General features: G+C 39.4%; 2 protein-coding genes across 4 annotated transcripts; both read right to left on the reverse strand.

Annotated features, from left to right (window-relative positions):
• Positions 1-1992: 1992 nt before the first annotated feature.
• Positions 1993-3540, reverse strand: LOC115681440 (probable transcription factor At5g28040). Its single transcript, XM_030605392.2, has one exon. It carries the CDS (start codon positions 3454-3456, stop codon positions 2323-2325), a length of 1134 nt encoding a protein of 377 aa, XP_030461252.2. The 5' UTR covers positions 3457-3540; the 3' UTR covers positions 1993-2322.
• A 1238-nt stretch (positions 3541-4778) lies between these two features.
• Positions 4779-20832, reverse strand: LOC115681438 (valine--tRNA ligase, chloroplastic/mitochondrial 2). Of its 3 annotated transcripts, XM_030605389.2 has the most exons (24): positions 20749-20832; positions 20496-20570; positions 19088-19179; positions 18136-18189; positions 17341-17393; positions 17180-17247; positions 16232-16307; positions 15891-15974; positions 13973-14121; positions 13778-13895; positions 13553-13669; positions 12617-12837; positions 11404-11493; positions 10899-11010; positions 10627-10737; positions 10329-10466; positions 9630-9680; positions 9424-9536; positions 7576-7723; positions 6800-6904; positions 6555-6656; positions 5892-5964; positions 5599-5765; positions 4779-5327 (listed from the first exon to the last, which is right to left on the reverse strand). In XM_030605389.2, the coding sequence occupies exons 2-24, from the start codon at positions 20510-20512 to the stop codon at positions 5199-5201; spliced, it is 2388 nt and encodes a 795-aa protein (XP_030461249.1). In that variant the 5' UTR covers positions 20513-20570; positions 20749-20832; the 3' UTR covers positions 4779-5198. The 3 variants fall into 3 exon arrangements, with proteins under 3 accessions (XP_030461249.1, XP_030461251.1, XP_056162870.1); XM_030605391.2 differs by lacking the exons at positions 20496-20570; positions 20749-20832 and having other exon boundaries at positions 19096-19174; XM_056306895.1 differs by lacking the exons at positions 18136-18189; positions 19088-19179; positions 20496-20570; positions 20749-20832 and having other exon boundaries at positions 17165-17247; positions 17341-17376.
• Between the last annotated feature and the right edge of the window lie 435 nt (positions 20833-21267).

A 21267-nucleotide genomic window follows, 5' to 3' on the forward strand; every position in this document is an offset into this window, starting at 1 on the left:
TGCATATGCATGTGGAGCCTAGGTGGGACTCACAGAACTGATCGGCTGCGTGCATTAATTGTCCTATCGTTTTTATGTAAGTCCAAATAAAAAAAAACAATTCAATGAGTATCTAGATTTTATTATTTTGCTATATCGAGTGCTTCGACTTTTAAAATATGGCTTGATGCAAGGCATTCGTTAAAATTATGGACAGAAAATACTAACACGTACACTAATGCGCTAAATAGCCATCGACTGTAAACATTGGTGTTCGACGTGTTATCTTGAGATGATGTCGCATTCTGAGTTAATAGTCTCTCTCTCCTCATTATCCAAACACTTAAATGAAGATCGCATGATTTTTGTCAAGTAAGCAAGCCATTTTAGCAATTATGCTTTACTTTTGCTGACTAAGCGAGTTAATAGCAAAATTGCGTGACCGGATGATCAATTTGTTCTACAATTTGGACTGGACTGCACTTTCTGAATTCATGATCGAAATGCAAATTCTACTTTATACATCTTAATCTTTTGGTAAGATAAGGTCTAAATTTTTTTTTTTTGGTCGAAAGATAAGGTCTAATTAGCTTGCTGTAAAATTTACCAGCGTTCGCTTGTTCGACTATTAAGCATCGCAGGCGCTCGTGGTGCAATATCTCTCTGCCCACTTTTACGGTGCGCATATCTATAAGGTCATCTGTCTAATGAATGTCTGATTTTGCAAGGTTTCTGTCAAATTAGATTTCAAGAGGAAGAAGCAAAGAAGATCCAATGGTAAAGCCGACACTCAAATGCATAGAAGATTGTTGTGCCATGAGGAACAAAACATATGGATGAATGACAGTGTATGCTTAGGTTAGAGCAAAGACACGAGCAGAAGATTACACTTTAATACGCGAGTCACAGCGTACCGACAAACCAAGCCTTAGTCCAAACAATGTCTGCGTATTACACTATTTTGGAAATAGTTTCCCTATCAGCAAGGGCTAGTTTTGCTGAAATAAGCTAACTCAATCGCTCCATGCAAGTTCTCGATGCGCACACCTCCAGTAGATCGAAAGGGAAGGGAAGGGAAAAACGATGATCGGTCATGGCACAGTTGCGAGAAGTACAAAATTTAAATTTATCGTGTGAAATGTGATCGTTCCTCTGTTGAGGTATCTAGATTGCAGATTTCTACAAACATGAAGCACAGTTTGCAGATGCTGCAATTGATATTATTTAGAGCAGAATGAACCAAGCCCTGTCTGTCACCTTCACTCTTCATCCTCCCTAAGTCATGAAAGCTTTTCAACAAGAACCTTTCATTGACGTTCTCAAGGGAAGAGACCCTCACGGCACGAGACCAGCGGCCTTACTCTGTCTGTCTCTCCATATTTCCCAACCAACACAACAAATGCAGATTATGTCCCACTGAAAGACCATTGAGGTGTATCTTGATGCATCTGTCCTATTTTAGTATTCTTACGATCAAACTATTTAAGGTCGGGAATCACTTCTTCAAAAGCAAGTGCAAAGATTAAACATCAATCGTTTTATAAGGAGTATTAGTCAAATTCTTGTTGGTTTCGATGGGAAGGATCATTTATGAGGTTTCATGTTCATTCGGTTCTGGAGTACTAAACAGGTGGAGCCTTGTCAAGAAAATTTCGACCTCACAACACTGCTGGAGCTCTTTTTTCTCAATCTCAATTGAGCTTAGTTGAGTCGACCTCATTACATTAATGAGTCGAGCTCGAACAGGATATGCAACACTCGATCAAGCACTAATTTAGCTTTGTGCACCGAGTAATTGAGTTGAGTTGAGTTGAGATGAGCATAGAGCCTCGCCCTGTATCCACTCGATTTAGTTCAATTACTCCCCTCCATTTACCTTCCAACTGTTATCCTAGGTGGGAATTAGGGAAAGGTGCTTTGCAAATACTAGAGTGGACATCAACATCAAAATCAACAGCATGAACTTCTTACACAGAATTTCCTCAGGCATCAAACTTGATCACCAAGTGAAGATGCTAAAAAACTCAAGATTACTTATCAAAGTGAACCGTAATCACATTTGCAATGGTAAGATAACTGACTTCCAACTTCTAAGATCCAGGAAAATGGATATATTACTGAAGAATGCACTTAGATATAGGAATGTACAATAATATCACTAGATGAATGACAGCAGATTCTATCTACAGAAGGGCTATGAACTCATTTCCTAGGTTATAAGCACTCAAGAAACCACCTATGCGTCCATGAAAAAATTCTCCCGATTCTAATAACATTAGTTAAGTGGAACCTGCACTTATCGGTGTGATGCGCCGAGATCGTAGCGACGGAAGGAACGCATACTCACTTCCTGGTAAGTACTTCCTCGATGATCAACCTCAACCGTCGACCGAAGACATCCAACTCTGCCGACCTTTGATCTAGCAAACGCCCCGGCCTATCCTTGGTCGCGGCAAAGCTAGAGTCGAGGCTATCCGAAAGGCAGCTACATCTGCAATAGCAATGCAAACCCTCTTGCGAAAAACCCGCCTTGACCTCTTCCAGAGACTGATCAAACACATCCAAGGCAGCTCTCTTCACCAATTCACCAATCCCACCAGCACCACCACCTGAGCCACCAGTCTTGTTCAAAATCGCAACCCCATCCCCTCGCCCGCCGAAATCGCAATCAACGTTCACCTCTTTCATCTTCAAGCCTCCATGACGATCACCACGCACGGCACGAGCGCCATTTGCATCGCCATGAACACCGTCGGCGGCATAATCCTCCTCCCCTTCTTCCTCCTCCTCTTCCTCTTCCTCCTCCTCCTCGTCCTCCTCCGCGCAACCGATCACGCCCCTACCGTTCTCGTCCCGGCCCTTCGACCCCAAATGCAACTCCGCGGCGAAACTAACCCTAACGCCGACCAAGCCAACCCCATCGTCAGGCATGGCATCGCCGCTGCCGCTGCCGCTACCCGCATTGCTACCGACATTGCCATCAGCAGCGCCAAAGTGGGAGGCAGATGCGTGCTTGGGGCTCCAGAGCTTCTCGGAGAGGTCGAAGAGCGCGCGGTCGTGGGGGGAGAGGCGGGAGGGATCGAGGGCGCCGCGGTCGAGCCGGGAGGACACGGCGCGGTACTTCTTGCGGAGGCCGCGGAGCTTCTCGTAGAGCTGGGAATTGGAGTAGGGCTGGGAGGAGGAGGAGGAGGAGGAGGAGGCGGAGAAGCGGCGGTAGAAGACGCGGAGGTCGCGGGGGAAGGAGAGGCTCTGGGAGGAGGCGCAGTCGAGGAGGCACTGGAGGAAGCGGATCTCGTCGGGCTCGGACCAGATCCGGTGGAACTTGGAGGGCGGCGAGGAGGCGGCGGGGGGGTCGTGGAGGCGGTGGTCGGCGGCGGTGGAGGCGGCTGGGTTAGGGTTTTTGCGTTTGACGGGGAGTTTTGACGGTGGCTCGAGTGGCGGTGGCGGTGGCGGTGGCGGGGTGGAGGAGGAGTCCATCCGGCTCCGGCTAAGGCTTACGGGCAAAACCCAGTCGCGACACAGGGAGACGGGCGGGTTGGTTTGGTGGTGTGGATCGACTGGGTTGCCTGGGGGTCTGCTCCCCCGAAAAATAATAATTATTTATTTTTTTCCCCCCCCTTTTTTTTTCCTGGCTGTGTTGAAAAATTTTAAAATTATGTTTCACGGGATTATTTTTTCCCCGCCCCCCTAAGAAAATAATAGATATTCGGGGGAGAAAATCGCCTAAGTGAACCAAAAGAGCACAAAAAAAAAAAGATAAAAAGAAATGTGACGTGATGGATGTGATCTTGGGGTAAGTGACCAACAACATTTACGTAAGTGCCGCGCATTCAGACATAAGTGGGCATTAAATTTTAGTAACTCTCGATCAACTTGCTTCTTTATGCATGTGCCGATCATATCGTGCAAACGTAGGATTATAGTCGCAACAAATTAACAGTCGCTTCATTTGTATTAGCTCCGAAAGGCGACCGATCGAAACCCAAACGGGTGAGATCGCTTTTAATTACACATATCTATTTATTTTTTCTGAACTAGGTAAGAAGAACAATTGACGTGATACATATGATATAAATGTAAGTGATCAATGGATGTACGTGGTGCCGTGCATTTAAACTAACTGCCACGTCAAATTTCAACGACTCTCACTCGACTTGTTCCTTAACTATATATGATTATCACGGTGTGCACGCTATATAAGAGTTGCACCAGATTATAGTCAAGAAACCGATAGTTGCACTATTTGTATTTAGCTCTAGAAGGCCACTAATGAGAACCCAACAAACTTGATCGGGCGGCGCGGATAAAACTTGGAGGATCATGCGATGTCATTGAAGCTTTTGATCCCACGGATCCATTTACTTTTTGCAAGAATTTGCTTCCAATCTTGCGTATGTGGCAAACACGCATGACAAATGTACACCATTGATAGATTCTAGACCCGTCGCTTCAATGAGACATGGACAGTTAAGCAATTGCCTGGCCTTTACTTCCTCGACGAAGTACATCGATCCTCACGCTGCAAGACTTTCCCATCCTGTAGGAGAACAAGGAAGGAGACCCCATAAACGTTCTGCAAGAATTACTTCCACAAGAATTCTCAAACCGTGCTTGCTTTCATGAGGTAATTTCGCTACGAATCGATTGATCTTTGAATGAGTTCTATGTTTGTGGCCGTGAATGTGGAAGTCCATCCATGTGCAATTTGGACCAACAGATTTTGAGAAAACAACCTAAATTGTCGGAACAATTTAACAAAAGGGATGCTCGCTTTCATCTAATTAGTAGACCATTCCATGTCATGAAGTGACCTTTCCTTTCCTTTCTTTTCACGACCCTTTGTAATTTGCATTAGGGCAGAAAACCAATATGATGTAAAACTGCTGTTTTCATGTTTTGGGCATGGGATTTTAATGTACAAAGAAACCAGCCACCCACACCAACAAAAACGCAAATTTTTCCCTCTTTTTTTTTTTTTTATGCAGCTATCCGGAGAATAACTTAGGAGCACCTCTTCAGGCCATCTATATCCGGCGAGTAATGTGTCGAAAGTCAGGTCATGAACTGCGCAAAGTCGCATCAACATCTTCAGTCATAGAGGGGGGGCTATGACCCAGCAGAGAGATTGGGGAGGAAATGGTGCTGCTCTGTCCCTAGTCCATGAACCATGGGAGGAACGTGGACCGCCTCAGGATCAAAGAAAAATTGGCGCCGACCACCTACTCCGAAACCAGAACTGTTAATTCCAGGAAAGCTAGGCGGTTTTTAGTAAGAGTAATCTTCTCCTTTGCTTCCTCTGCCTTTTCTCTCACGCCACGCACCACATCCTCTGGTGCTTTCTCTACAAACTGCACGCTCAGAAAACAAGACCCAAATGTCATTAACACGCACTAAAATGCTGAAAATGAGATTAAAGAGAGTAATGTCCTCCCCAGTGAACTTAACAAGCTCCTCCTCGAGTGAGATAAATAACATGAGGAGTTTTTAAAGTTACAACGTGTCACATCTGCATCCCTGATTTCTTTAGCCTGATGTAAGTGGACACTCAATCCAAAAAAATCCATCCGCACGTGTAAGTGTACGATATGCTGGCAAATTAAGGTGGGATCAACAGCGTACGTTAGGGGAATTGAGACGAGAAACAAGCCCATCATACTCCGTCTGCATTTTAGATAGGCGTTTAGAAAGGCGTTGAAGTTCAGCAGAGATATCAACCATATCAGCAAGGGGGAGATAAGCCTCCAGTCCTTCACTGGCAACTAAGTGAACGGATCGGTTTGCATCTCCTGAGTTTATAGGCATTGAATTAACCACAATATTTTACAACTCATGAAGGCGCCATAAGAAACAACAAACAAAACTGACTGCAGTCTGCAGAACAGGAGAAAAAACAACCAATATACAATACATACCTGGCGGAGATTCAGTAAAACGGACATGATCTAAATCTAGGCGGGACAATAAAGCTAAAACCTCCTTCTCTTTCTGCATAAAGAAACGATATACAAGGTCAATTAACACTTTGCAAAACTCTGTGAATAATGTCTCCTTAAATGCTGGCTAGAAAACTCTTTTGAGTAAAAGCTAAGAAATTCTCTTGCTAACACTCAAAAAATGGGTTAAAACACTCTAAAATTAGAAATTATTAGGAGATATGGGATGAATCAGCTAGGAAAAATGTGACACTAAAGGAGCAAGCCTGATATACAATATTTCAACAACAAGACTAGTTAAATATAGTATCACTCGCATCCCAGAATTTTTACTATAGTTAATGCAATGCAAGATATGGATTCTTGCTTTTCCCCATGGAAAACATATGTAATATTTTATTACCATGTTTCCTTATCGAGGGACTTGTATAACTGCTTTTTATCATATCTACTACAATAAAAACTTGTTTAAACTCCAAAGACAATTCCGTGGTAGGATTAAGAGGCAAACTAAGGCAATACAGTAATATTCTATGAAAGTTTTAACATTCTAAAGTCATCAAAACTGTTCAGCATTTTTATTGTCCTCTTCAGCATTTGTCGGTGACGGTAGACTATGTGACAAAGAACAGAACATCTTACAGATATGTAATCAATAACATCAGAGCTAGCCACAATGGATGCAGAAATACGCTTCGCGGGCTCAACAGAGTACTCAGCACGAGCATTTCTGATAGCTCTTGTCTGAAAAAAACAAACAAGAAAATAATTTGATTAGATACCTCTGTTATGATATACCTTCTGTTAGAGATGAGATAATAAAAGTTTCATGCAAGTTAAGATTGTTTCTTTATAAGAAGAATCAGGAATCAATCTGTTTAACTTACCAGAGCTTGTAAGTTTTCATATTTTTTAATTGAATGGATTTGCCTCGGAAGTGAAGTTCTTGGCCAAGGAGATACCATAAGGGCTTCTTTCCTATTTGGCAGAGACTACATGTAAATCAAAAGATTGAATCAGCAAGAGCTTAGATTATAATTGTTCAGGTGTGATAATATACATAGTGCACACCAAAGTATACTAAACCATTCAACTGTATACTAAACCATTCAATGTTATCCATACTTTTCAATCTAACTCCACGCTATTGTTATGCAAGAAACCATCAAGAAACTTCGAATAAGGTATTAATGAAGCTACAAATTTACCATAACTTATAGAAATTTGCAAAGGAAAAAAAGAAAGTAGAGGGATAGTGAGGCTTGGATATATCGATCAAGCTGAGTAGCAAAAATGCCAATGCTAAGTTACAATGTGTGCCACAGGCTAACAGTTTTGTATGATGAAAAACAAATCAGAACATTATGCATTAGAACATCAAAGTAGAGCATAAAGACTCATCAAAACAGAATGAACAAAAGGATTCCTTCTCTCTACAACAACTTTCAAAACCCTGACCAGGGGTTTGAGAGATAGCTCCAAAGCCACGGGAAAGGAAAAAAGTTGGCATGCACAAGAGGATTACAAGACAACAGAGGAAAAAAATTGATAGACTGATAATTTCAATGGTCAAAATCATTTGATGTCTCTTACTGATGTATAAAATTGCAACTCATCAACTAGAACAAAGAACATCCATCACAGGTTTAGAATGTCCATTCACCTGCCATAGTTCTTCAGTCACAAAGGGCATGAATGGATGCAGCAATTTCAATATATTCTCAAAAACATACAATAGAACAGCCTGCGCAACTGAAGCTATTAAGTGACTCTCCTTGTGATAAAGCCGAGCTTTACTTGTTTCAATGTACCTAAAAGCATGACAGTGAGAAAATTACACTCAGGCAAATGGAAAGAGGATAAAAAGTTCATGCAAAGAATCCATAGTCACTTATCCAAAGCTAGTTCTTACAAAAGAAAGCATAGCAATCTCAAACATGTTCTCCCTTAAAAAAACAGTTTCTCTAAAATATTCAGTGCAGAACTACATGTTCATTAAACAAAACTGTACATAAGTTGATTGCCTATTAGACTATACGTATCAATCACTTATAGCTTAGCCAAATATAATTGTCAGAGATTTGATAAAAAGTCCTGTTAGCAGAATTTTGAAGAATGCATTTCCTTATTTCTCATGTCATAAAATACCACACTCCAAAGATCTCTCTCCTCTCCCACTAAAACATCATTTCCAATAAGTCCTTGAGAGGCTTGCAGCAATAGACACATGAATATCAGTCTCTCTTTGTGTAAAAAAGTTCTTTCCTAGTAGACTACTTATTCAATGTTATCGGATTGCTATAATCCCCTTGCAAACTGAATTTGAGGTAGATTCTCCAGGATTTGAGTACATATGTTTGGTTGCAATCTGATCAACCCGACCTCTAGCTGAACAATTTAACATGTCATCATAAGCTCGCGAACAATTATAGCACAACCTAAGCTAACTGACTTTTAACTTGTGAATAATAACTTGGATTCATAAAGCTCTTGGTTTATTTACTTATATTGTCAAGGTTGCACTTATTTATGACCACTGAAAAAAACTACTAGAGAGATTTATTATCCCTATAGTATATAATGGTTCACTCCAAATGAATACTTGGAAGAACCACAACTCAAATCAACAAACCAAGATTTTTTTTAATAGGTAATACAAGATCCACCATAGGGCGCCAAGGGGGTGCAAACACATAACCAAAACGAGCTCATTTACGAGAAAAAGTATAGACAATGCCAATCAATGCATTCGACAAGTCTCCACAATATCAAAAGTGTAAGAACTACAATGTTGACCAGTAGCATGCCTCATTCTTGTTCCTGTTCCTGTTGCATGATGAATAAAGTAAGCAGCTTTGACAACTAGGATGCTGATAGTAGCATATTAAAAGAGATTACCAATGCATAATGAAATTTATGGCTAGATCTATTCCAGTCAAACTCATGGACTGGCAATGTACTTCAACGGGTGGAAAGAATGGGAATTTAAGTGCTGCGTAAGATTCTAGGTCATCCTACTAAGAGCAGATTCAAGGGTTCCATCAAAATAAAAGGAGATATGGACCTAATTGATTTCAATGGTAATATCTTTGTTGAAAGCGATTCATTCGTTTATTAGTTCAAGAGAAACAAGCAACTCCAAGACCATCAGAAAGGGGAAAGCAGCAAAACTTCGAGAGTAATATCTTTGGCTTTGATGATCGTGGGTACTATTCGAGAGAAACAAACATTCCAAGGCCCAAAAAGGAAAGAAAGAGGGAAGCAACAAAAGGTTGACTACATTCTGCATCATTAAGTTTGACATTTCGACCTCGAAGAACAATCCTTTGAATGAAACTTGTTCAAGCTTATATGCTACAGAGAGATAATGAAACTTTCACATTGACTAGGCCTGTATATTCATTGCCTGTTGATTCAACAAGACGGATTATTCTCCCAAAGAGTAGCTTCTACATAGTCCCAGCTACATGTAATTGCAAGTGAGCAAGTTAACTCATAATGCACAACATACCAGTCGGCGAAATCGCCCCAAAAGAAATCATATGTTTCTCTTCCAACGTCTCCGAAGAAGAACTTGTCATAGCTTGTGGTGACCGCATCAATAAGCAAATGCAGTTTAGAGACCTGAAAAGTCAAAGGTGTCAGACTACATATGGAGTAAGCAACATCAACCAGCGCAAAAAATAAAAATAAAAAGAATTTTCTCAAGTTGCTCACCACCCAACATTCTGGTAAAGGTAGCCTGAGCAAAGCCTCCTCTTGGTCAAACTGGAAAATGGGGACGAGCAGACATGTTTTAGGTGACATGATAGGTCAGGGTCGCCCTTCTAATATAAATAAGATAGCAAAATCAAATGAGGTTTAATTTCAGTATTCAACAGTAACTACATATTCCACGTGAGTCCATATCTTAACTTGAGTTGAACTAAGTGCTGAAAGTTTCCTTTCAAATAAGAATTAGAGACCTGCACTAATTTAAGACTTCAAGCTTCCTTCTGGTTCTCTCACACAGAAAATATGTCGCATGGGTTAACGTAGGCATTTTATCTAAGTCAAAGGGAACCAACTCTAAATTTAGTTTCTATCACTGTCATCTTACAATGCTTAAATTTGGAATTACCGGTAAAGACCAGTACACATTCAGTGATCAAAGAAAAAGTGGATATTAAGTAATTCCAATAATTTAAACTATTCTTTTCCAAGGTGCACCAAAATGCCATAGATGCGGCCAAACTCCTAAATACTCTTGGCTGCATGAATAAAGCAACTGAAATGAAGAACCATAAAAAAGCTGCACCATTGGATGGTAAAGTTACATCAAACCCAGGACTGAGGATGAAGAAATTAATCATAAACTGTCTCAAGATAATTCAAGACTTGTGTATGATGGTTCACAAACCAATCAAATTCTCAAACCTTATGAGCTGATATTGCTTCCCAAGCAGATAAATCACTTTGATCGGGCAAATTCTGCAGCGCGAATTTGCCAGCATTCCATAGTTTATTGGTAAAGGCCTTGTTAGCAGTCAACCTCTCAGTTGATAAATTAAGATCCTACGAGAAAAGCAAGTAATATTAGCAGATAGAGTCACATCTAGAACATGTAGGTGTTATACACATGCAGAAGCAGCAGATCTTTAGACATTTCATTATCTCAAAATCATCACATACAATTCGGAACAGATGGTAATCAATCTCCCAAGATAATACGTACCTGACCAGCAGTTCCTAAAGCAACTGTAAAACGTAAGGCATCTGTGCCAAACTCGCCAATAGTATCAATTGGATCTATCACATTTCCCAATGTTTTTGACATTTTCCGCCCCTTAAACATTTGAAAGGAAACAGGTAAGAGTGGCTAAAGAAATTACAAGCAAAAGTACAGATACAAAATGTCCAACGTATAGCTTCATAAGAATTACAGTGCCTATTGCTATGGCGCTATAGCCAAACCTGAAAATGCATCAATTAAGGTGTCATACTCACTTGTGAGTCACGGATAAGACCATGCAGATAAACATATGAAAACGGAACTGTCCCTGTAAATTCAATTCCCATCATGACCATCCTTGCCACCCAGAAGAACAATATATCATGCCTGAAGAGATGGAAAAGACATTTTTTAGGCAGTAGAATAAGAAGACGAAAGTCTATGTGGAGAATATACTCCAGAATGCAAGCTAACTTATTAGCAGGAAACACCTTGCAGGTCAAACCAAAAAGCCTTTGGAGAGATTTACTACAATCACTTGAATGAGCCCATGGATTCAAAGCAGCAGAAAAAACAAGCCCACAAAAATTTACTTTGAACAAGTAATGCATATTCTCTTGAATGTGCTTGTGTGCTGGTTAAGGGAGTCATTAATATTGTCCGTTTCAATCACACTGCATAAAGTCAACCAAGCTTCCAGCAAGGGAGCAGTAACCAAATCTCCAGTTAGAGATCTTGGATATAGAATTACTAATGGAGAAGCAAACGAGATGTACTTACCCTGTTTCTAGCATTGTAGTTGGATAGAAGCGACTAAAGTCTTCAGCCGAAACATCTGGCCATCCAAGAGTACTGAAAGGCCACAAGGCACTGTAGAGCCCACAGAGATATGTATTTAGTCAAGCGGATGCATCCAGTTGTACAAGTTTCTAAAAAAAGTGTTCGTCATGAAAACAGAATATTGAAAATGAATGAAGCAATTCCGTAGGCTTCATATACTTCATTTACTTTAAACCCAATGAGGGGTAGGGAGGACGGGTTTTTCTATTTGCCACATGCTAACATCATGACATAGGAGAACAATGAATTACAACCATTTTTCTTTTATAGTTCTGAGTAGCTATTACACTGAGGGACACTAATAAAACAGCTGTGCTCTATAATCAGATGAATATGCACATGCTTCATGGTATTAAAGATGCTTTTGACCATAATTGAATGTTCCTCTTCATTTTTACATATGTTTTACACATCACGACTCAAGATAATGAATAGTTCTGTAATATTTGGTTTGATTATAACAATATCAATTTTGAAGCATATTCATAGAATCTAAACTTTAGCTAAATAAATAGCAAAACTGAAAAGGTGAAGATTGTCGTAGAAACAACTCTACCACTTCCACCGTCAAGTACCCCCATGCATCATATGCTCAAGTATCATTATTCTTGCGGATAGTTCACATCAAGAGAGTTTCTTAATACTAGTTAGCATGAACCCATATATGCTGACTACAGTTAGCAAGTCCAGGTAACTTGCCAAGTGAACTGACCTCATGACAGAGAGGGAAGAAATATTTTCCTACATATGTGATCTCATGAATAAGCTTAGAAATACCTCAGAGAATATAGAAGGGTTATGCAAATATAAAAAAGTCACTAGGGCAGGCATCCATGATGCCCAAAAATAAAAATTAACTTAGTTTCCAAGTAATGAAATACAGAATTGTTTCAATGCTTGCCAAGTTTTTTATTCTTTTGCCAATAATCCTTCCCAACTAATTAGTAGATCAATTTATTTAAGGGATCTTACTCTAGCACAGACCATCTAAGATCTGCAAAAGCCCATCCATGTATAATTACTATGTCCCAATAAGGCTTGCTACTTCAAAAAGGAAAAATCTTCACTATGTAATGAAACAGTCAACTGAAAAGCTTTCGATCAGCATAATAAACAGGCATAGAGAAACTCTAGCTCTAACAAAGAGACAGACCTGGAAAACCAAGTATCAAGAACATCTGGATCTTGGTATATTTCTACATTCTTCCCATACTGCTCCTGAGCTTTCTGAAGAGCTTCGTCAGCATTCCGAGCAACTATATATACTTCTTCACTGTCCTTGCCAGCAATATACCAAACAGGTATGCGATGTCCCCACCACAATTGTCTACTTATGCACCAATCCTTAATATTTGATAGCCAGTGATGGTAGATCTGTAATGGAAAACTAACTGGCTCAAGTGAAAGAATGAAGTAAATACTGCTGAACAGAAAGTACAGTCGGTATGGACAACACTCTAAAAGTTATATTCGACACTGATCGTGTATCACCATGCAGAAATCACTCTTTCTTCATCCAAAGGAGCAGTAAACAGTACTAAAGTAGCAAACAGTAATTAAAACTACATTTTTTTTTGGGTGGATGGAAGTGGAGGGAATAAAAATGAGAACTTTTTTTAAGGTAATATATCCCCTAAGAAGGAAATTTATTAAAACGATTTAAAATGAGAGAAATAATTCCAGCCTATTATTCCTCCCCTCTTTATGGGAAGGTTTTAGGTAAGAGCATTCCATGCCCACAGTTGGTTCCCACGGGAGGTAACAGAGGGAAACTGGTGTACTAAATATTTTTTTTCTTCTAAAAGGAAAATGTATAAAAGAAAAAATGAGACATCAGATCAATGCTAAATTCGACTTCGTCTGCTTTGTAAACCTTCTACATATGAAAACATTAAGGGAATTGCAATTTCTTCTCACTTCTTTTCACTTGATTTCCTGTGTAACATAAATTTTATCAAACAAAGTCTAAGAAGGGTAGCGCTCCCCAGTAAAGCTACTAGAAATAAACCATAGGAACACTCTAAGAAAGCACAATAAAATTCCAAATTTATTATGACGGATAAATTAGTCTTCCTTCAGTTTAGCATACCTTCTCAAATCTCTCAGGCATGATTGTCAATTGCCCCTTTTCAACTGCTTGAAGTGCCTTCTCTGCTAAAGGTTCCATAGATACAAACCACTGCTTGCTTACCAATGGCTCTATAATCTAAACGGAGGCACAATGGGGAGACAGATAAGAAGAACGCCAACAGAAAATGACCCTTGCACAATATCAGTAGAAGAAAAATGAACAAGAAAGTATTTTTAAACTTACTTCTCCACCACGTTGTGATCTAGGTACCCGTGAGGTGTGCAGTTCCTTTTTAACAGCCAAACCAGTTTCTTCGAGGTCTGACCAAAGTTTCTTCCTGGCTTCAAAACGATCAAGGCCGCTAGACATTGGAAGCACACAATGAGTAAGACAGTTTTCTCCATTGACTAAAAACTAATCTCACACGACTAGGTTTACCAAAATAGCCCAGCAACTTCATTTAGCGTCCCATCCTTGTTCATCACGTTGAGTATAGGCAGACCGAGCTTTCTGGCGAGAAGGTAATCATTGTGATCATGCCCTGGGCTTATCTTCAAGACACCGGTACCAAAGTCCATATCAACATACTGCACCATTAACAAAAATCAATAATCAGCATCAATGAAATATACCTATAACTTCTTGAAATAAATATGATGAGCAACAAATAAATCTAATACAGAATAACAAGGAAAAAAAATCATTGTCCTTCCAATGTAAAGATCATCGCATGGTGAACAGTGATGGCCAACTTCAAGGAGTTGCTTGGATCGGCCAGAACAGAGAGCTAAGGTGAAAAGGACAAAAGTGAGCCTCAGGATGGCAAATTTGGGAGGTTGACTTAGCCAGAAATTCATTAGACTGGGAAGCAGGAACCCAACTCCAATGGTTAGCAAGAACCAGATAGGCGTCACAGGAAACGGATTTCTTGAGAAAGAGAATGAAGAGCGATTAACCTCCTGCTACTTTCAATGCCCTCGGACAGCAAGCTGCTGGTTGCAGCTCTTTGATATATTTGCATTTGAAGGGTTGTAGCGAGGACAGTAACTGAAGAGCAAAGGCATAACTAGGGGGCGTTTGGTAACCATTCTGTTCCTAGAAACAATTTCTGCTAAGAAATGATTTTTTTTTATTTCATTCCCAAAAATAATTTCTAAGCATTTGAAGGCGTTTGGTAACTGCCCAAAATTTCTATTCCTGGAATAGAAAAAGAACAAAAATGCGTTTGGTAACTGCACAAAATTTCTTTTTATTAATAATATATTAATAATTTTTTGAATTTTTTAATATTTCTTTCTTTTTTTTTCCTTTTTCTTTTTTTTTTCTTTTTTTCTTCTTCTCCTTCCTTGGCCCATGGCCAGGTCGCCGGTGCCAGCGACCGGCCATAGGCCAGGGCTGGCGAGGGCATCGTGGCCCTTGCTGGCAAGGGCGAGGGCTGGACCCTCGCAGCTTGGGCGAGGGCCGCCCTTGCCAGATTTGACGAGGGTTTAGCGAGGGCTACCCTCGCCCAAGCCGCGAGGGTCCAGCCTTCGCCAGATCCGGCGAGGGTGGCCCTCGCCACTCACAGCCTGGGCGAGGGCGGCTCATGGCTTGGGCGAGGGTTGCCCTCACTAGATCCGACGAGGGCAACCCTCACCTAGGCCGTGAGGGTCTAGCCCTCACCCTTGCCAGCTACATGCCAGGAAAGAAGAAGAAGAAGATAAAAAAATATATATTATTTTCCATTTCTGATTCTTATTCCCAGAATCAAGCATCAACTCTTTTTGATTTTTGATTCTGTTCCAAAACTGATTCTAGGAACAAATTTGTGCCCGGGAACAAAATATTTACCAAACGGATTTCTGTAATTTTTTTGTTCCCCGGAACAAAAAAATAGAATCAGGCATTGTTTGACCGGTTACCAAACAGGCCCTCAAAGGTTAGACAAAAGTCAAAAATAGACAACCCATTGACACCTTGAACTATTTTGTGGATTGTTTAGGGAGGGAGAAACCAATGGGCCTAAAGAAAGGATCTTTACCGAAAGGGACAGGACAAACAGTCTATAAGTTCACATTCTTGAGATCCCGGCAACAATATATTGGACAAACATACTCCTTTCTATACTATGGACACTATAGATACTATTTCTTTAAAGTGCTTATGTTTGCTGAAATCCTGCTGTCTTCAACGAGCACTTTATGAATCAATTACACCACCTGGCCCAGGGTGTTCACAGTCAAAATTTGATCTTTCATCTATTAAACAAAGACCTAATCAAAATCTTGGCCTCATTTTACTGGAGATTCAGGAAACATAGTATGATATATAAAGACAACAACTCTAATAATATCAAGGAACAATGGAAGGCTTTTACCTTGTCTGAGATAATTGGAACATGACGGCCATATGTCATGGGTACTATCGCCTGCCTACCAATGTACTTAGCATACCTATCATCCTGCAACAATGCAATCACTTTAGCTTTTGTCATTGTCAAGACTACCCAAAGCGAACTGCCCAGGCTGACCCATATGATCTCAAGACTATTTACTCTAAAGACTTAAGCCATAAATTAAGAACAATTAGAAGCTAGCAAGAAATTACATTTTCAATTCAACCATTAATAAACAAATTCCTACTACATTCCAATGTCACAAAGAACCCAAAGCACCTAGTCAATTCCATAATCAGGCTTTCCTATCGAAGCTAATATACCTTAGGATTGACTGCGACGGCAACATCACCAAACAAAGTTTCTGGACGAGTAGTAGCTATTGTCAAGTAATCATCCCTACAAGAAGGAACTCATGTTATTATGGATGAACCAAGCAACTCTTGTCAGATAATTGCAAAAGAACTATCAACCTCAACATCCTACAAATATTTCAAATAAGAATGCCAATGAACCATGTTCACATTGAAGTTTATGCTCATCAGTAAGACACCCAAAATAGAGCCACAACACTCCAAATTTAGCCTATACCAGAATGAAATTCGTATGAATCTGTGTGATTGCTGCTGGGTTCTATAGTTTTATTTTACTACAATGGGATAAAAGAAAAACTGAAATGTTCAATCTCTTAGCTGTAGCGGATTCTTATGTTTTTGAATTCCAGTAGGCAATTAAACTGTCTTAAAGACTTGAACTGAAGGAGTGCATCTCAAACCTTCCAAGCAATAATATCGTTCCCATCAAGGAAAATTATAATCGATGCCAAAATTCATGCCTTGGCAGCCGGAGGTGGCAACCCTCTCCAGAGGTGGCAACCCTTGCCTATCCTCTGGAAAGGGTTGATCTTAGCTGTGTAGCAGTCTGGTGCTCCCATCTCTCTATCCCTCTCTCTCTCACAATTTTCTTTTTTCCTTTTTTTAGAGTTTTCTGTGTTATGAACTTATAATGTGGCACTAGCACAAGATATCAGCACCACATGGAGCTCTTGCCACGTCTACAATTTGACGGAGTAACTAATGGAAAATGATGCAAAAACTTGATTGCAGAAATTGTGCAAGTTGGATGACTTGTTCACACAAACAAGAAGCTAGAAGATGAAGATGACAAGACACCACGAGTTTGGGGATAAAGAATGGACGTAATCCAAAATACCAAAATTTGCAACTTTCTGTAGATGCAAGAAAGAAAAACATTACCAAACCATTTAATACCTTGAACCCCCAGCAACACGATACTTAATGTGGTACAGTGCACCAGGTTCTTCAGAATATTCAACTTCCTAATGAAAAAATGGGATGAATGTCAAATATTATTACCGAAGAAGAAATGAAGCAGTAGAGTTAATTACTCAATGAAAGATAAAAGAACTTACTAAGTCAGAAACTGCAGTCTGTAGGTTAGGAGACCAATTAACCATATATGACCCTGAAAAAAACCACATCCTTTCATTTGTCTACTTACAGAACTTGCATCTCCACTTGTATGCACAGAATTGATTAACCAGAAGTAATTAACACACAGATAGGGATTCAAGTTTCTGAGAAATGATGAAGTAATCTATACCGATACAAGTTTATGAAAGGCCTAATCTAAGTGACAACTCGTACTCAAGCAGATAAAATATGCTTCTATCAGATTAGTTTTCATCCTTGGGTCATAAATATCACAGAGCATGCAGAGGTTGCACCTAGCAGTCTCTTTTTTTAACTTTCTGTCAGGAAAGAGTAATGTCACGAGTTCTGAAGGCAAAGGTAAAGTGCATGAAAATTTAGTTGCCTGTTGAACTCCAGTTTTCCTAATTTCCAAATAATTCCTTGAGAGTTTAACTGGCCTTTACAACAATCCAATTATCAAGGATGCAAGATAGCAAAGCCAAACGTTTACATGAGGTCGGTAACACAGACCGTGCAAACCTTCTTTTGCAAGTTATTGAAATTCAAACTTAGAATGGACCAAGAAACAAGTGGTCACTAATTGACATGCAGCACAGACAATATTTGACCAATATTCTCAGGATTGGTCAAACACAATGACATAGCAACTGTGGAGGAGAAGATGGCAATGAGATACTAACTTCTAATGTCTTTCCTCCGGGTTGTACCTACCAATTAGCTTACAATTTGATCTAGAACTACTCAAATAATCCAAGACAAAGCTTACTGTATACCTTGATAAATCAAGCCCTTCTCATGAAGCTTCACAAACGCCTCAACTACGGCTCCTGAAAACACAATAAAACTCACTCTCAGAATAGAACCTTAGAAGAAAAAGCCATGAAACCTAATGAGATAATGAGTTAATCATTACAAAATCTCACATGCATCAATTGGTCAAAACTCCATAATTTCAAAAATGAATTGAACTAGCAAGACAATGACAAGAGAAAACAACTTTTCTGGAAAGTTAAGAAGAGTGAGAAGCTAAGACATATGGACATCTGAAATAAGTAGAATGAAAAATGATAAGACAAAACTAGATTAGGATTGTTGGGTTATATATAAGAATATCCATGGACGAATAGACAGAAGAATAAAATTCATATTGGGAGAAGAATAAAGAAATTAAAAGGTAGGCCCAAACCTGATTAACAAAGAAGAAAAAGAATTAGATGAAAGCAGATGTAATGGTCCTCATTTTCAGCAAGAATTAAATATCATGGTCATTAAGTAGAGCATCCACCCAGGAGGAGCCTATCATTTAAACTGGTTGAAGCACCCTATTGAGGCATCATCTATCTAGGTCGAGGTATCCATTAAAAAGAACTTACTTCCACTACAAGTATCTATCAATCTACATTAGCTCATTCTCGAGCATTTTGTTGCCAGCTTTCAATAAAAATCACATCGAGAAACACACAATAATTTGACCCGAACTCCATGCACTTAAATAAAGAGAAATTCTGTTGCAGTTCAGAGATTGCATCATAACATAATTCCATTGTTATGCAGGATATACCTTAGAATAAGAGTCTTAAGAGAACAACTATAGAAGGACTTTTATTCACATCTCGAACATCATAGCATAACACCTCATATAGTTTATAAGATATAAGCAAGGATAGAGAAACATCCAAAAATTTTCTATCTCTTATGATTCTACTTGGTTAAAAACTGCCTTACGACTTAGCTGCTCATCAAGGGTGAAGCGTTCTCTAGACCAATCACATGAGGCACCGAGCCTTTTGATCTGTTTCGTTATGGTTCCGCCGTACCTAAATGTCAAGGATATATAAATGTTTAAGGGAAGATATGACGAAAATTTAACTATAGAAAAAGCGGACAGCATTCATGTCACCGTTAGCGCATGAAGAGAACATTTACAACTACAACACAGCTACCACTCACAGAACACTAACTAATTCTAACACTAACTAGGTCCACCATTACTTTTGCTGGCCATATATAGACTTCAAACAGATAAGATGAAAATCGCATGCTCCCATCTTCATCTCTAATGTTTAAGGAAAATGCAATGCTGAATTATGAAAATAGAAAATGCAGGCTACCACCATAGTTAAAAGTCGTCAAAAATAGTAGTTTTTGTCTCACAAACATGGAGTAGAAATGAGGTTCCATGAGAGGCGTTACAATCAATTTCAAGAACAGTTCTTTTGGCGCAAAGAAATTTCCACTGTGATAGAATCATGGCATACATCCAAATGTCAAAGTATGTCAATTGCTTGTACAAGGAATATTTTGAAATTACATACGTGTATACTCTTCCCCCAAGTAACTTCAACTTTTCTGTTGGGATTTTTAACATGATATCAAAGCCAAGTTTAATTTCCCACATGCCATTTAAAATTCATTTTAGCATCCTCATTTACAGTCGTCACTCTCTATCGGGTTTGCACATGATAGGATGTTAAAGTATCTCACCTTTCTTGTTTACAAGGTTCATCGATGTGCTTGTCAACACGTATCCTCCTACGCTTAATAGATTAAGCTTCTCAATTGGAATTCTAAATCATAGAAAAATGCTTCTAGTAAAGTTGAGAAAGAAGTGAGGCAAAGCTAGGGCAAAGGGAATTTGGAAGACCAGCTAGAACTCCCCGTTTAAGTAATTACATGCAGCACTAAAAAACCAAGATTCCTTAACAACTAAAATAGACAAGCCATGGGTGTTACATGTCGAGGGCTGGTAAGGTTTTGCGTGGAGTGTCAAATTAAACACATTCTTCACCACTTATGCAGGTCCCCATTAACTCCTTCGAGTATCAGTCTTTTGCCCACACTTCTACGTGGAGTGTTTCACACATTAGCTCAATCAAGATCCACAAAGACCAAGGAAAGACACTCACCATTAGCTACCGGGGTAGCTAATCCTGTTATCTTCTTCTTGAGCTAGTAAAAGTCATCACTTACATTCTTCTATCGAACTCATAAATAAGGTCATTCTAATTAATTGCTGAGCAATGAATTTAACTGAAGAAAAGACAAATTGATAGCAATGTTTCGTAGAAGCAATCCTTTAAACAAGAAGATTCTAGTTGGAAAGGCATAAATACTTCTCTTTCCATTCCCATACACGTTTGGTGAACTCATCTCTACTCAAGTCGGCCCTCTTTATTCCTTCAGATGCAAGCATTCTTTCAACTACCAACTGCAATAATACCGAAGCCAAAAGGCAAATGAGTTTCAATATCCACATGAACTTGGATCGTCTCAAAAGTAACTAAAGTTAAAAAATGATAAGGTTAATATGACGTATCAACAGAAAAGAAATCATAGATGTCATCAGCAATATCATATTGCTGACATGGAGATTCTTGGGGACATACCTGAGTAGCGATTCCAGCATGATCAGTTCCAGGAACCCAAAGTGTTGGTCTTCCCTTCATCCGGTGGTATCTAACCATGATATCCTAAACAAGTAAAAAATGAAAGCAATTTAACCCTGATATCATAGTCAGCTTTCCTCTTTTCGCATATTAAATCAACAAATTCAAAGTGATATGAACTATAAGACCAAAAAGCTAAGCTTTTGGCTCCTCATATCAGTATAAGCAGCAATGTAAAAAAGCCAGGAGTGAAAGATATTATAAGCAAATAAGATGAAATTGGAAATGCCACGATTTAGCTTCAGTCAAATTAATGTTAATTAAGAGCAAGTCTTGCCAGATTAGCATAACCAACAAGTACTCAATCAACAACTAACAAAAAAACAGTAACAACCTCGAGTGTCACAAACATTGCATGCCCCATGTGCAGTGAACCAGTCACGTTAGGCGGTGGCATTGAAACGACAAAAGGATCAGTTCCTCGATCAAAGTTTGGCTTAAAATATCCTTGAGCTTCCC

This window comes from Syzygium oleosum, unplaced genomic scaffold, assembly GCF_021117445.2.
Source record: "Syzygium oleosum isolate NSW1041296 unplaced genomic scaffold, Sole_v2.1 Sole_v2.48, whole genome shotgun sequence".
NCBI lineage: Eukaryota > Viridiplantae > Streptophyta > Magnoliopsida > Myrtales > Myrtaceae > Syzygium > Syzygium oleosum.